This window comes from Mastacembelus armatus, chromosome 1 (assembly GCF_900324485.2).
Source record: "Mastacembelus armatus chromosome 1, fMasArm1.2, whole genome shotgun sequence".
Classification (NCBI taxonomy): domain Eukaryota; kingdom Metazoa; phylum Chordata; class Actinopteri; order Synbranchiformes; family Mastacembelidae; genus Mastacembelus; species Mastacembelus armatus.
The window spans coordinates 23,707,650-23,724,679 of record NC_046633.1 but is presented as its reverse complement, the minus strand read 5'-3'; the positions used below and the strand labels follow the sequence as shown (position 1 = coordinate 23,724,679).

General features: G+C 39.4%; 1 protein-coding gene across 2 annotated transcripts; it reads right to left on the bottom strand.

The window, feature by feature from the left end:
* Positions 1–87: 87 nt before the first annotated feature.
* gga3a (golgi associated, gamma adaptin ear containing, ARF binding protein 3a) lies at positions 88–9,278 on the bottom strand. 2 transcript variants are annotated; one of them, XM_026304065.1, is made up of 17 exons: positions 9,228–9,272; positions 7,698–7,782; positions 7,441–7,516; positions 7,256–7,354; positions 7,039–7,162; positions 6,752–6,855; positions 6,023–6,103; positions 5,747–5,884; positions 5,332–5,413; positions 4,991–5,116; positions 4,425–4,637; positions 4,254–4,336; positions 3,745–4,163; positions 2,923–3,131; positions 2,151–2,320; positions 1,879–1,989; positions 88–1,666 (listed from the first exon to the last, which is right to left on the bottom strand). In XM_026304065.1, the coding sequence occupies exons 1-17, from the start codon at positions 9,262–9,264 to the stop codon at positions 1,556–1,558; spliced, it is 2,268 nt and encodes a 755-aa protein (XP_026159850.1). In that variant the 5' UTR covers positions 9,265–9,272; the 3' UTR covers positions 88–1,555. The 2 variants fall into 2 exon arrangements, with proteins under 2 accessions (XP_026159850.1, XP_026159851.1); XM_026304066.1 differs by lacking the exon at positions 7,698–7,782 and having other exon boundaries at positions 9,228–9,278.
* Between the last annotated feature and the right edge of the window lie 7,752 nt (positions 9,279–17,030).

The following is a 17,030-nucleotide window of genomic DNA, read 5'->3' as shown; positions in this document are numbered from 1 at the left end:
ATTTTTACACTTATCATGGGTGTCAGCCACGTTAATATGGGACTGCACTGACACTGGAGAAATAAGGCAAAAATCTGTAAATCTGTAAACACAAACAAACCCATTTATTTTTTTCATGCAGAGTAGCAGCTTTTCAAAAATATACAAGGACATGTTCATTTAACATCTAAGACAAATAAATATTCATATAAGAAATATGTAGAGGATCTACACAGCACTAATAGCCCCTGAAAAAGACAGAAGACGAGTCACAGTTTTTGATAAACACATGGTGAGTTCAATGATTTACCTGTTATTCTTTCTGTTTACTCAAAAAGATATGTTTTTCTATGCGGATATAGGAAAATCCCACACAAGCTAAGTATTAACCGGTGGCTCAGGGAAACCAACATACCCTTTATCTTGGTTTCCACAACTTGGTAATAACAAGGGCAAAGATACACAAGGCATTCATTAAAGAAATACAGCCTTATGTCTACCATGGTTGTATGCACTTTCTCAACCAAATCCATTAGTGTATGTAGCTGATCTTTTCTCCCTAATAAGTTATGTTGTACCAGCCAAGGAAAGAGGGGTAATGTCTCTGGGAAAAAGACTGCTGTTTCATCTTGCATCATTTTGTATGAAAATATTATCCAGAGCTCACTCCACTGGTACTACATACTGTATTATAACATATTATAAATTGTCTTTCTGAATATTTGGTAACATTAAAGCCTTTTACTTAGGCCGCTACTGATTTGTGCCTGCTTTACTGCAATACTGAAAGTGCCTATCAAAAAATCAAGGTAACAGATCTGACAGCCCCCCCCCCAAACTGAAATAAATAATACAATTATAACAATAAACACTTTCAAACACCAAAAAATCTGAGCTTTTTCATTGTCTGAGCTGAGTCAACAGAAAATGCAGACAAGAGTGACTGTGACTGTTCAGTTGTGACTGTGAGCCACAATGGAAGAAGTTAACTGAGCATAACTGACTCTTAAAGAGCAAATCTGTGATGCCTTTTATTTATCAACAGAGCAGCTCTTGTCTGCTCCTGCCCACATTCGTCAGCAACAAATCATGTGAATTACAGGCTGGGGTTCTATGGTCATGTGCCTTTGGTTTCACAAACCCTTTTAACTTTGTTATTACTCTACAAACTTCCTGGTGTCTAAACGTTCAAATATTCTCCTTTCAGCTCTGCCATCAATGATGGACAGGTGTGAACATCAACATAAAAGCATATATTATAATTTAATAGTAATTTATCTGTATGTTTTCACATAACCATTATCCACTTCAATCACTTCACATCATTTGCGACTGCCCTATACAAAGTACCTGTGGCACTGTAGTGAAGTTTAAGTTCGATGTATGCTACAGGACTTAGGCTACTTTAGGTGGGTCAGCTCAAGCAGAAGAAAACTCCTTCAGGATCCGTTAACCTTCATATTCTTCAAATTTTCCTTAAAAGACTTCCGATACTGCCCGTTCTTTGGACCTCTGTGCTGCAGTGACCACCTAAATTGTTTTGTAGTGTCTGGCCATCCTGAAGCCTGATACAGGGCTATAGAGCTCCCCATCTGTCAGCAGGTGGAAATTCATGGACCTCCCCCACTTCTGTGAATGGCTGCTCACCAAGCGTGAATGTCAGTTTGTATCTCATCCGAACCTTCTCCTGCAAAAGGTACACAGACAGACAACATGTTGAGCACTGACAATGTCATAGATCAGTAAATTCTCAAAGCATACTGGTTGGAAAGCAAGACTATAAAAACTGGTAATATTGTGCTGTACTATATAACCTCAAACACGGGCAGGTGCTATCTCAATGAATAGATTACTTGTTTAATAAATATATGAACATCAAATAACATCCATGAACTGCACCTTGAGAGGATTGGCAAGCAGCATGACCTGAGTGATGGCAGCAGGGGGAAGTACTGGGTTAAACGGAGCCAGCTCAGTCCCTGAAGGTGGCTGTAATTTCACTTTCATCGTCTGGACAGTTGGCAGAATAGATGTTAAGCAGACCATTTTCAGGCAAAGATTTTATTTAATAAGCTCACCATTTTGCTAAAAGAATATTTTTAAATAAAAATGCACAGTGTATAGCTTCCTGTGCAATAGCAGTGATATGACAAATGCACAGCAATTTATACCTTGGGCACAGCAGCCTGCAGGACAAGACTCCTGACAGGCTGAGGGGCTGTGTTCAGCATGGATGCCACAATCACCAGTACGTCAGGTCTGCCTGGTGGGCAATCAGTGGCAAAATGGAGCAGAAGTCGAACTCCATTTTTGTCATATGCTGTCACAGGACACACTTTACCTAAAAAACAAAAGTGGAAAAATCTGAATATGACTACTGCAGTGACTGATGGGGCAGACTGGAAACTCAATGCAATGCATGCAATCATCCATGAGTCAACTAGTGTTATTTCAGTCTTTTCACACATGTGGTGTCTTACTGCCCCCACCTGAGACTGTACTGAAAAAGTTTTTTATATATGCCCTTCCTTTTGAACATGGAATAATTTTCAGCCCACAACAAACATATACAGTTAGGATAATTGGGGAATATATCACCCAGCTTTTTTTTTTAAGTTTGCCACTGTTGCCATTAAGTGGCAGCAATATGTAAAGGTGAGTTTTCCGACCACTTGTCAGTTCTAAATAAGGAGGACGCTGTTATTTCCTAACTAGACTGTCCTCCTCCTCTCACACTGAACTGAACTGAACTAACTACATAATCTTAATACAAAATTGAATTGCTACAGAGCTGTAATGTCAAAATATCTCTCAGCTGATCACCAGAAAGTGAATTGGATAATTGTATAACTAACTTGCACATCTCAGTTTCCCAGATGTGAAGATTTGACAGCAAATATCTCGATCAGACAAGACAAGGCTATGGAATTTCACAGAACTCACTTGGCCTGATGGAATCCAAAGGGACAGAAACACTAGCCAAAGACACTTCTTGTCCCCCATATGGACTGGCCTGGCTCACATGGAGGATGGGGGACAGAGAATGTAACAGAGGGTTATCAACCTCCTGACTTCGGACAGGAGAAGGTGCGGGACCTCCTAGCGCCCCACCTATGAGCAGTGAGGTGGATGTGGTGGATAATACACCATTCCTGGAAGACAGGGTGGCAGGAGCGTGGACATCATCACTCTTGACCAGAAAGCTACCAAAGTCCATCAAACTAGGTGTAATTCACATTGTTTGTGTCTTAGCAAAGACATAATAGGACTTGCAATGTTTAAACTTCTGACAGATATAAACATTGACAAAAACAATGTGATAAGATCACAACATTAGCAAGACATTTAGCACAGCCACCTTAAAGTGATATGTCACATTCAGATTAAAGTATTATAAAAGGTAGTCTTCAGAAGACTCAATGCGTTTTACTGATGCTGCTCAAAACAGTGCTCATTAAGTGGCTGGAGGGTTACCCAAGGATCACTTTGTATCAAGGGTTAAGAAAGATCAATTGGCCATTTAATAACTAGTGATTGAGATCGACCTGACGTTTCATTTGGCAGAACAAACAAAACACTACTATGCATTGTAGTTTGCAGAAGTGCCTTTAAACTTTGACACCCACTTGGACCAATCAATGGAACAGAGCAAGGGCATGCATTTTAATGTGATCAGGCATCCAGAATATTATGTGACAGATGAACAAACTGGTGCTGATCCATATTCTCTCCCCAGTTTCACATCAAGACACAAGTACTACTCACTTCTTAGGACTGCCCAGATCCAGCAAGGCAAGGTCTTGCAAATTGTGACTGAGAGAAGCTGAAGGAGACTGATAATCTCCAGGTGAAGTGGAGACCTGCTGCGGAGTGACAAGGGTGGCCGAGGGAGCAGCCACAGCCATGTTGAATGACCGAGAGACAACAGCCGGTGTTGAGGTGGTTAGCACTGAACTGACTGGCTGTGGGAGTAACACTGGTTTTGCTGAGCGAGATTCTGTGGAAAGCGCAGGTATGGAGAAGGCAGGGCAAGAGAAGCTCATGGCTGAGGCGGTTGTCCAGGACACAGTGGAGGTAACGGGGATTACTGTTGCACAAGGACCTTCTGGAAAAACTAAAGATGTAGAAAATGTAGGACCTGAAGTTGAAGCAGTGTCTAAAAGACCCAAATCCTGACTGGAATCCTGGAAAACATTGTAATAAAAGCACTGCTATCGCCAGTATAATAATATTTGACATATGAACATATAATGAATTACAAGCAATTAAAGTACCTGAGAAAACGGCAAATTATTGTTCAGGTTTGCATGTGTTGTTACAGTGGATTTACTAGGAACAGGAAAGGGTTCACTGAGGCCTGTAAATGAACACAAATGTGCAAACAAAAAAATGTCAGCCTGTATGTAAGCATGATATTCTCAAATTCCATTTTGAGATGTCCTCACCTAAAGATAGCAGCTCTTTGTCCAGCAGAGAACATGCTGCAGAAGGTGCACTCGGGCTTGGAGACTGAGGGTCAATGGCAGCAGACCCACTCAGCAGACCATTGGGAAAAAACAGAGATGGTGCTGGAGGTTGTTGTGCTGATGGAACGGGGTTCTGAACATCCAGACCCACCAGGTCAATCAGTATCTCTGATTGGTTTGTGTGGTCGGTGCCTGTCACATGGACAAAAGCATTAGCTGCATGAAAGCAAAGAAATATTCATTTTCAAGCAGGTAATGCAGTGCTTGTTCAAATTGAGCTTCACATTTCCTGGAAAGCAGACAAGAGCAGGTGGTGGGGATGACAAAATGCTGCAGCCAAGACAGATGGTTCCCCTATGAGAGTCACATGGGTGTCCGGTTTGTATTCTTCAGTTGTATTACACACAAAATCAATGCTTAAATAAATCATGACATATATATTATGACATTTGAGAAAATTGAAAGTATATATATAAATAAAGCTACAAGGCCAAATAGCAAAATTGCTACCATACTAATTTCCAGTTCGACTAGATTAAATTTACCTTGTCTGACTGACGATCGTATTTGTTGTGTCACTTTACTTTCTCCTTCGATTGTCTGTCCTTCCACAATCTTCCTATACAAATTAATGGCATGGCAGAGGTCATCGTTGGCTTGCAGGATATCTCCTGATAAATACATTTTCAAAAGGTTAAATTAAGGTGAGGATGAAACAACAACAAAAAGGTTTTGTTTTTTTTTTAAATTTATGAGTCTCATTAAGCATTCTGGTTTCACATTATCTCAGGATGTTGCTCTCCAGTTAGCGCAAGGCCAATCACGACTTGTGATCAGGTACAGCACGACATCATAATCAATAAGGCCAAATTACATGATTTCTTACCCAAAGTACTGTCATTATCCTCAGCCTCAGTAGCGAGCTGAAACACTGTTTGCCTAAGCTTGTCACAATCACCATACAACTCCTGTGAAAAATAAATAAATAAATAATTGAATGCTTACATCTTTAATCTAATTCATAAAATTACTTCAGGTACCCCGTCTCTGAGCCAAATGTCAGCTAAGATTGGCCCCCTGCGACCCTGGATATTCCAGGATAAGTGGTCAGTGATGGCTGGAAGGATTAATTTCCTGAGAGTTCATCTCTTTTTTTACTTTCAGCGTGGTTAGTTTAAACAGCAGTATATTATAGTGATTGGACTTTTAGAACAGTGTATCCAGAAAGGCCAATTAATGTCAAAGGAATAAGTAAATATGTTTCAAATGGTCATTTGAGGCTTATGTAATGAAGAACAAACCCTAATGAGCTCTTTGTCCCCATCTGTGGAGTCTTCTGGGCTGAAGTGAGCAAGCATGTCATTAAGGACTTTGACACTGTTTCTGACTGCCTCCAGTGTGCTTTTTTGCTTTGCAGCTTTCTGTGTTCTCACTTCGTCCTGAGATGGAAAAAAGTTTACTTGCATTTATCAATAGAACACATTCAACTGTGTACAGTAACTGACTTCCAATTTCTTTTTAATGCTTAATCAAAAGACAAAAATAATCAGAAGATATTCATTTTGACACTGACAGACCTCTTTGACCATGTTCTTGATGAGATGATTAGCTTCTTGAAGATCTTCAGACTTTTTGCTCTTCAGCAGCTCCGCTAATCTCTGCAAAGACAGTGAGTAAACAATCGAGCCCATTTCCCACAGATCAAGCACACATACACAACATGTCTGGGAAATAAACATAACATAAAAACATAACATAAACAACATCTGTCTGTCATCATGTTGTGCCCCACGCTCTGGGAAAACAGAACTCCATCCATGAATCCACTGCTGAAAACACAAACATCCATGTTGTATTGGTGGACTGTAATCCATGAGGTAGCGAAGAAAAACAACAATTTCAGTGACATCAAACACATTAACCTGCAAAATCTTTAGTTAGTCATTCTGGGGACAGAGGAAGAAGAAGGAGAGAGATCCTGTTACTGTTCATGTATGTGTTTTCTTTTTAGGACATTCATACAGGTAAATTAAAGCAATGTTTCAATATTTTGGAAAAGATGCTAAATTGCTTGTTTCCCAAGACACATGAAACAAGACTGATATCACTCATATCTGTCCATTAAAAGCTACAGTCAGCTCAGCATGAAGACAGAGGAAAAAAGCCAGCCTGGTTACACTGACCACTAAACATGACTAACACATCTTATGTTTAATCCTATGAAATAGTCTGGAGTCAGAGCGCCGCAGTGTTCAAACAATCAATCAAATCAAACAACAATCAAATCACAAAACAGTAATTCCCACCTTGCTCTTCTTCTCATCATCAAACACAGGATTCTTGGGTCGTGGAGAAGGTGACGGTGTTAATGAGACATCAAAAGGGATTTGTGGGTCAGCTAAAACAATACCTAAAATAAAAACAGACGACCAATACCGTACTCTGCAAATGACAGTTTTAGGACCCTGAGAGGATCAAATTTAAAACACAGTTTGTGTCAGAATGTCATCTTTATGTATCCATGTTTTTTTATTGTGTTATTTTCTCTTATCAGCATAATTTAACAGCCATGAGTTTTAAGTGGCTGCCTTACCTTGTGACTTCAGCATCCGATATGCTTCACAGATCTTTGCTTCATCTGGCAGAGACAGTGTCCAGCTATACAGCATCTCGATCACTTTTGTCTTCACCTTTTCTGACACTTTATCTCCAAAGTACTGAAAACAACCACAGATGTACAATTTAGAATATCAAAAATCAATTCAAACAATCATCTCTCCCATTAGACGAGGTTTGAACATGTTACTTACTTTGGGTGAAATCACTTTAATTAATTCATTTAAAAACTTAAATTTCCCAACTTCACTGTGAAACCTTTGCCCACAGTTTTTCATGCAAGCCTCAAGAACCTACAAAAGGAAAACGAGCTTAGAAACATATCTTAGAAACATACGTCATCAAATGAGAAACACAATGCAATGACTATACCGCTGACCATTAATGCCTGCATCGCCTCCCACTCCTGAGGAGACTGAATCTTGTGAGCCAACAGCCTGACAGATATTTGTGGGCTGAGAAATATGACAGAAAAAGAGACAATTCAATACAAGCTCAATAATAAAAGCAAAACAGAATGTGGGTTATAATATGCTTTATAATTTGTTTGCCACAATGAACAAACAAACCAGCAACATCAGATATGTGTGATCCCGTATGGGAGACAAGGAGTTTATTGAATTAACATGACAATACCCTTCAAGCTCCTTATTGATTTGGTCACAGAATCCCATTATATACTCCCAGTCTTCGTGTTTGTTGGAGGGGTTGGTGGCTTTGTCTAAAAACAAGACAAATCTCATGAAAAAGCAGCTGTGAGAGCATATTTCAAATCCTGCCAATAGACGTTTCAATGGTAGGCAGGGAAAGTTAAGGATCTGTGCATTCAGTCTTGTTAGAAAAATGTTTTATTTAGTTTACATATAATCCCAGACCTATTTTCCTATAAGAATTGCTGAGCTGCTATCTGTGTGCTGGGGGAAAACAAAGACAAGTCGGTTTACCATTTTTAACCCAATTCTGTGTCTTATCTTAAATATGTTCTCTGTTTTATATTAATCTTTAAGATGTTTGATTGCTGTTTAACCCATGTTGGGCCTTATCTCAATTTGACACTTGATTGAAGCTGCCCTCACCCTTAAAGTGTTTTCTCTTTCTTCATATGTAACTTTGGTCGTACTGAGGTATAAAATGCTCAGCCTGGCTGTACCTAGTCAGTGATCTCTCTCTCTAAAACTCAGTTAATGTGCATCAATATTCCGAGATAATCATTCCCACCACTACTTTGTAAATATGTATATACTATAGCCTGTATTATATTTATGATTTATCTTACGTCTTTGCTATTTTTGGCACTCTGCTGTGTACTTGTACTTTGCTGTTGCAACAATGCAATTTCTCCATTGAGACAAATAATGGTTTTCTTATCTTATATTGCTAATTTGAACTTTGTCACATTATACATTTCTGCTTCAGCTATAAACTTTGGTAAATACTTTAAATTTGCACTTTTTGATATTTCTGCATGAACACTTGTTTTCTGCCTTTGCACTTTATGTCATCTCTGTCATAACAAAGTGAATTTCCCCACTACTGGGATTAATAAAGCTCATCTTATCTTTACTCCTTGTGCAACTAAAAGGGATTTAAACTCTGAGTCTATTTTGTTAATAATTAAGAAGTCATGATTTGAGTCAGTCCTGTATCTACCCTTATTGAGAGCAGCTTAGAAACGATCCGAGCAGCTGTTATTCACAGTTTTCAGTCTATCCCACGTTATAAACGCCTTTAAACAGCCTGCAGACACTTTACTTTTCCACTTTGTTGTCGCCAGTCCTGTTTGAACTTGGATAAGTTAATGCCTGGAGATGTTTACATCTCAGCCACAGTAATAAATGCTGAAGTGTACTGTACTGTGGAGTCACCACTAGTATGGAGTTAAAGAATATCTGCATCATCATCATCATCATCATAATCTATTTTGAAATTCAACATACTGTCTGTAACTAAAGCCTGACATAAATAAAACAAACGTGGCTAAGGAGCGCCATCAGCTGTGTTAGCCACTTTCTGACAACAACAAATTAGCAAGCAGCACCATATTTTTCAGATACAGTGATGTCATGTGTAAATAAATGGTGTCGGACACCTACTGTTATACGGCACAAAAAAGCTATCTCTGATATGAGTAAATCTCACAGAAAAACAGTTTGAGCATGAACTTACTAAGCCTGGACTCCAGCGACTCGCTATCATCCGCCATGTTTGACTTCTGAGGCAAACAACACGTGATTCCTGTGGCCTTCAGGTCCCGTCAGACATAGGAGAGTTGAGAAATATTCACTTACTCATTATTAAATTAAAAATATATTTCAGTTTAATGTTTACATAAAACGTGACGGTATCTTTGTTCCACATGGCTAATTAGCAAAACACTAGAAATTATTTTTCATGATCAAATTACACATATTCAACTACACAGCTACACTATGCAACTACACAAGAAAGTGCATTTACAATGGAAATCTGTCCTTCCATAGATGGATATGCGTTTTATTTCTCAAAGCAAACAACCAGGTTCGACTGAGAACGAGTGATATTGTACTAAGCAACCCAATACCCAATTAGAATAACATTATAAACCAATAAGGATCAATTGATACCTCTTAGAAATTCTAGAATGGCGCCTGTTAGGTGGCAGCCAGTTACAGCAGCTCCTCTGTTTGTTTTTTGTTTTTTACTGAATTATCATCAGTTAATCCAAGTCAAGTCAAGATCTATGCTTTCTTGAACGGATTAAAGTGCAGGGCTCACAACTCGCTAGCCCGACGTCCCGGGGCTATTGTGTCTTCCAGTCGGGCTACCAAAATCTTTCTCAGCCCTGCCCGTCGGGCTATCATGTGGGGAGCAAAAATATATTTCAATGCTTCTGCATTCTTTCTTAAATATAGTTGGGTAATTATATAATATTCGGATATCGGGGAGCCACTGTCAATATGTGAAGTATTGAAATTACGTTTGAATTCGTGCTTGTTTTTTTTACTTTTACTTTCACTTTGCGATCGCGCGAACTGCAGTACTGATCGGTCAGTGACGGAATAGTTGCGCACCAATTCCTCTGACATCGTCCTGTCAGTTATTAGCCTATCCTCAAGTGACAAGTGAAAACTTCCCCCGCAAGCTTAAACGTGTGATAGAGGTGGAGAGAATTTCAAAAACCGCTGAGCGTTATGTGTGTGCGTGTGTAAAAATAAGCGGCACATGGATTTGCGCAAGTATTTTAGTTCTGCTGAGCCAAATAAGACAGGTCAGGGTGAAGAAGTGACAGCCAAAGAAAAGCAGACTAGCACAAAGCGGAAACTTCTGAAAAATCAGACTATGAGGCAAAAAGAAAGCGCAGCTTTTTGGTTTCATGGACTTTCACTTAGAAACAAATATTTAAGTTGATTATTGTAATTTTACTAATTTATACAGTTGTTGTAATTTGTGTTTTAACACATTTTTGATTGATGTTTTGTTTCTTTTACATTATTATACATTAAAAATAAGTGGATGAGTTGATGACTTCTAATTCCTGTGGAGAAAACATATGGAAATTATGGAAACTGCAACAGAAAGTAGAAAATTGCATTTCTTGCGGAAGATGCGTTTGAATGCTGCAGGCTGAATGAAGCTGCCCAACAATGCTGAAAATGGTTGAAATGCATTGCTGAATAAGCTGAAAGACAATGTTGAAGAATCCTGGAAGCTGTAATATAAAACTGGAGTTGGAAGCTTAACTTGGTTAGCTAAAAAATTATTCAACATTGCTGAAAAGGGTGGAAAGAGAATGATATGATGTAGAAATTGCTAAAGAAAGAAGTGTTAAACTTCTGAAAGTTTAATAAGTTTGACTGGAAGATTGTAGCTACTCCTTCACCTCGACCTGTGCTTCGAGGAACATGATAATTTTTATGACTGAGGGGGGTTGATTCATTCAGACTGACATATTCATCCTGCTGTAACCAGGTTTCAGTAAGATAAAGTAGGTCAATTTGGTGATCAGTTATCAAATCATTTACTAACAGAGATTTAGATGAAAGAGACCTGATATTTAATAATCCACATTTGACAGTTCTGTTTTTCTGCTCAATAAGAGGAGTGGTCTTAATTTTTATTAAGTTTTTATGAATAACTCCTCTTCTGTTAACTTCTGATTTATTTGATTTATATGTTCGAGGGGCAGACACAGTCTCTATGTGGTTTGAGGGGGGTGGCGGCTCTAAGGAAACTGCAGAGAGGCGTTTTAGACTGAGTCTCTGCATCCCGGTCCCCACCCTGGATTGTCAGGCTTTAGGTCGGCTAAGAAACTCGGCCAAATTTCTAGAGATGAGAGCTGTACCATTCAAAGTGGGTAATGTTGCAGGACAGTCATATGACCTTGAATTAAAATCTTAATGTTAATTTTGAATATTTGTCATAGTTTAGAAAGGTGCATGAACTTCCTACAAATACCTGTAGACTTTTATTGTGAAAGTCCAAACATGTCCTCCTGGTAGATGACATCATAGCTGAAAGTATGCTGATACAGTTAAAGCTGAAAGAGGACAAAGTTGAAGGGGATTTGAACATTCTCTCCATTTATTTCAATGGGTACAAACAAATTGAAAAAAGCTGAATATTTCAAAAACTATAAAAGGTATAAAAAAGTTGAATACAAGCATAAATGTCCTTAAGAAGCTGAACATTTTGATACCTGAACGGTCTTTCTAGCACAAAGTATGCGGAACAAGTTAGCGACCGAAAAACGTACGGAAGAATAAGGTCAGAATCAGAATCAGAAACAGGTTTATTGCCAAATAAGTGAGGGGTTCACATTATAAGGAATTTGTTTTGGTGAGATGGTGCATACATAGAGCATAGACATGACAAGTAAAACAAAACAAAATAAGTAAGGTGCAGTGAAATAAAAAATACTGTATGTATACTTTTCTTATTTATGAGGTGAATTTACAGAAAGAGCAGCACAATATGACTATTGCAGTGGGATAAACAGTGCAAAGGTCATCAGGTGGATGACGGAACAAGGTAAGGTGACTGTGCTAAAATGACAGAGCAGAGCAGTGTTGTTTGGCGTTAATGAGTCTGATGGCAGATGGGAAGAAGCTGTTTTTATGGCGTAAGGTTCTAGTCCGAGTGGACCGTAACCTTCTGCCTGAGGGAAGTGGCACAAAGAGTCCATGTCCAGGGTGGGAGGGATCAGCTGTGATTCTGCCTGCACGCCGCAGAGTTCAGGAGAGGTACAGGTCAGCAATACATGGGGGGTTGCAGCCGATCACCTTCTCAGCAGAGCGCACAACATGCTGCAGTCTGTGCTTGTCCCTGGTTGTGGCTCCAGAGTACCACACAGTGATGGAGGAGGTGAGAATGGATTCGATGATGGCCGTGTAGAACTGAACCATCATCTTGGCTGGCAGCTTGAGTGTTCTCAGCTGCCGCAAGAAGAACATCCTCTGCTGGGCCTTCTTGATGAGGGAGCTGATGGTTGGCTCCCACTTGAGATCGTGGGTGATGGTAGTGCCCAGGAAGTGGAAGGAGTCCACAGTGGATACTGGGGTGTCTGTCAGGGTGAGGGATGTCAGAGGAACTGAGACTTTCCGAGAGTCAATGATCATCTCCACTGTCTTCTGGGCGTTCAGCTTCAGGTTGTTGTTGCTGCACCAGGATTCCAGACGGTCCACCTCCCTCCAGTAGGCAGACTTGTCTTCATCCAAGATGAGTCCGATGAGGGTGGGGGTGAAAGAAGATGAAAGAATAAATATTAGGATAACAATACTGTGAGTGCTGAATCAGCATTCACACTAATAATAAAGACACAGGATAACAATAGTGTGAATGCTACACTAATAAAGAGAAAAAACGAAAAACATATATTGGGCTTGCTGTTTGCACAGCAATCCTAACAATAATAAAGACACAAGATAACAATAGTGTGAATACTGAAAAATACGTTTCTGTGGCAACGGCATCTATACAAGGGAGCAACTGTTAGCTCTCAGAGGATCAAGTCTGCTTCTTGGTATAAAACCTGAAATCCCCCAAGACCTGAGGAGGCGTAGGAGGGGCTGTAGAGCAGGAGTGAAGCATCGAGAAAAACGTAGGAGATTTAAACCATTTCTCCCAAAAATTATTATGGGGAATGTGAGGTCACTCTGCAACAAAGTGGATGAACTTACAGCTTTAGCTAGCAGCCAGCGAGAGTGTAACTTGCTTTGCTACACCAAGACCTGGCTGCTTGAAAATATACCGGACAGCTCACTTGAACTGTCTGGGTTCTCACTAGTGCGAGCGGACAGAGGGAAACGGAGCAGCAAGAAAAGAGGAGGTGGTCTCTTTGTTTTTGTTAACTGCACTCCAGACATTGAGCTGTTGGTGGTTGGACAGAGGCCATACTACCTGCCGATTTGACACCACCTCTGCTTCTTACTCCAACCCAGTGTCCTCACACACCATCCCTCCTCCCTCCACCACCTCAGCTGATGCCTTGGCATCTCTTCACATCCCTCCACCTAACACTTCTGCCAATGCTGGCTCCCCATTGCCCACTAATGCCATCTCCTCTATCAGCAACATTGAAATATACCTCACCTCCAATACCTCCTCCCCTGTCCTCACCATCTGACTCCTCATCAACACAATACACAGGCCCAGCCTTTGCCACAGAACAGGTGAGGAAGGAACTAGCTAAACTAAAGACCAACAAAGCAAAAGGACCAGATGAGATCAGTCCCAGAGTACTTAAGGTGTGTGCTGGACAGATTGCAGAGGTTTTTCAGAAACTCTTCAACCTCTCTCTGAGGCTCAAAAGGCCCTGGCAGTGATGCAATTGACGATGCTGAGACCGATTGATGCAACTGACGATGCTGAGACCGATTGATACAACTGACGATGCTGAGACCGATTGATGCACTGACCGATTGATGCAACTGACGATGCTGAGACCGATTGATGCAACTGACGATGCTGAGACCGATTGATGCAACTGACGATGCTGAGACCGATTGATGCAACTGACGATGCTGAGACCGATTGATGCAACTGACGATGCTGAGACCGATTGATGCAACTGACGATGCTGAGACCGATTGATGCAACTGACGATGCTGAGACCGATTGATACAACTGACGATGCTGAGACCGATTGATGCAACTGACGATGCTGAGACCGATTGATGCAACTGACGATGCTGAGACGGATTGATTGTTATTAAACAGCAGGACTGATCTTGTCCTCTCATATTGATTGCTATGGACATAATGCAGAGCTTTGATTGCAGGCAACCAAATGCAACACTATTCACTGTGACATCCCTCTTCCTCCTCCTGTAGCTGATGTTTCTACATGTCACATTTCTGTCCCTGCTTGATGTAATTACTGATGCACTCATTTCAAACACGCATCTCACACCTAAGTTTCTGTGTTCATGTGGTGGTGCTAACAACTCAAAGAGGATGTGCCATATTCAGCAGTGAAATGGGAACACTGCTTTTGTTCACTGGGAAGTAAAATGACTTTACCTAGTCATCTGCTAAATGTATTCATTTACTTTCTCATGCTGAATAAACAGGCTTTTCCAGAGAAGTGACACGTGTTTTAGCAAGCTTATTCTGAAACAATAATAAGAGATGTAAACAACAAGCAGAAATAAATGCTACAATTTTAATACAATGCTTAGCTTGACTCTTTCATATTTGAAAATATGAAAGTAGCCCTTGAGGGATAAGCAGTAGATAATAGATGGGTGGATGTTAATTTGAACATTTAAACTACCACACAAAACAGAAAGGATTACAACAATAAAGGCACAAAGTTAATTTATTACCATTAAAAGGCAGAAGTGAGCTGTTCAAACTTGGTGAAAATGAGCTCCAGAAAGTTACATATAAATATTTCATCAAGTTGCATCATAAGTGACAGTCAGACCCAGTGAAATCAGAGCTCAAGTAAAATTAATCTTTTTAAAATGTTCTGTCACCAGAATCTCATACAGGAGAAAGTGAAAGGCCCCTTTGAGAAAACATTAAAACATCAGTGATCATGCTGTCAGACTGGCAGAACTGTTTTCATACAGAAGTCACTTTGGACAACATAGGTCAGTCAGTAAGTCAGAGAAACATTACTACGCTTTGGATGCTTGTGAGTGAGAGCAGCCTGACAGACACCCACAAAAATGCAGCTCTACAACAGAAATGTTTTAGTTTTGTTTGTCAGATTTGAATATAATTCTTCAAAGATGGCAAACAGATTTCTGGATAGAAACACCTGGAAATTGACAATATCCAACACAAATTTTACTAAAAACAAAAACTTCTGTTTCATTAAATTTAGCTGAAGGAACCTTCTGGCCATACAGTATTTAATATCCTCAGAACTAGTTGAGAGCTACTAAAGACTGTGTGTAGTTCATCTTAAAGCCCGACTAAAATTTGTCTAAAATATTCCTGAGCTTTAAAAAAAAACGGGTACACAATGTACTAAGACAATTTCTTTCCAAAGCTTTAGGAAGAAAAGACTGAGATCGGACAGAAGGTCATTTAAAGTATCATTGGATCCAAGTTCTTTTAATTGATTTACAGATGAATAATATAAGAAGCCGGGAGCATTAGCATGTTTATTATGGATGAAATACTAGACCCAAGTGTATCAAGTACTTGGTTAAAAATGAGAGGTGGGGTTATAGCCAGAGAGCAGTGGAGTTAAATAAGTTAAATAAAATGCTCAAACTAACTCAGGAAAATCACTGAAATTGGGCAAGATGGAATATTTTATAATTTTTACTATGAAATATAAACCTACTTGCTAAAGAATATCAGGATATTTCCATGTGTTTCAGGAGTTCAAGAGAACTGAATTTACTGGATTGAATAAAATTGTCCCTGTGACCCTGTTTAGGATAAGCAGGTATAGATAATGGATGGATGGATTAAAATTGTGTGTGAATTTTTGAAAATTAACATTTTGTTCTTTCAGCCTTTATGGCAAGCTAATATTTGCCCATGCAGTTTTTAAGATATTGATATGACACCTGCAGGTTGTCTTTTTTCCTACTATAAGCTCTGTGAAGGATTTGTTAATATAAAGCAGATTAACTTCAGCTTTCTCACAGTAAACTAAGCGTACTTCAGTATAGTTTATGAGCAGTACTGAATGGACTGAGCAGTAGCTGTGTTTCCAGGCCAGCAGGGGGAGCTACAGACGCAGATAGAAAGCGGTAATTAAAGGCCTCAGACAACTGCTTGACAGTAAACAGTGATATGCCAGGCATAAATTTGCAGTAGAAAGAGTATGATATTGGCATGAAGGTCAATATGTCATTAATCATATACATTGTGCAGAATATAGGCTATATTAAAAAATAAACCAATGATCAGTTTAGGTCTTCAGTAGGTCTTAACTTTAGGGGCAGACATATGGAAGAGTGAGCAAAAGATCAACAGCAGTGGTATATTCACAGTTCTCAGGAATGGCTTTTCATCAGATTCATTAATTAAAATCATGAGCTCAAAATTGTAGACCCAAAATGTTTCCAATACTCACTATGATGCTAGTATATATTGTCTATAAGCATTTGTGATTTCACAGCAGTAGAGCTCAAGTCCACAAGACTTTTGGTGTGTGCAGCAGTAATGTCTGGGAAGCTGGTAAGCTATTCATTTTTTTCAATTTCAGTGGCAGCCTGTTCACACACTGTTTCAGTGTTAAATGTTATATATTGGAATTATAATGGTACCCATTTTAAAACAAAGTCAAGTGGCATCACTGTTACTCCTATTATTGTGGTATTTTGATTATGCTGTCATGGTTTATTTTCAGGTGCCAGTGTCTATATGTATCTATGTCTTATTTTTGATTTAAGATTTATGTTCTTAGGATTTATTCAATATTTTAGGTTAGTAGGTATTTTAGATTAGCATTAGGTTAATGCTATAATTGTGATTGCATGTTAATTGCTGTCTGGGACCTATTTACAAGCTCTGGCTAGATTCTGG

Excerpts from the sequence above, each read along its gene's own strand:
- gga3a (XM_026304065.1), bottom strand. The coding sequence starts at position 9,264 with ATGGCGGATGATAGCGAGTCGCTGGAGTCCAGGCTTA. Across the intron at positions 5,885-6,022 it reads TCAAGAACATGGTCAAAGAG|GACGAAGTGAGAACACAGAA; the intron begins GTCTGTCAGTGT and ends TTTCCATCTCAG. Across the intron at positions 4,337-4,424 it reads CAAAGAGCTGCTATCTTTAG|GCCTCAGTGAACCCTTTCCT; the intron begins GTGAGGACATCT and ends GTTCATTTACAG.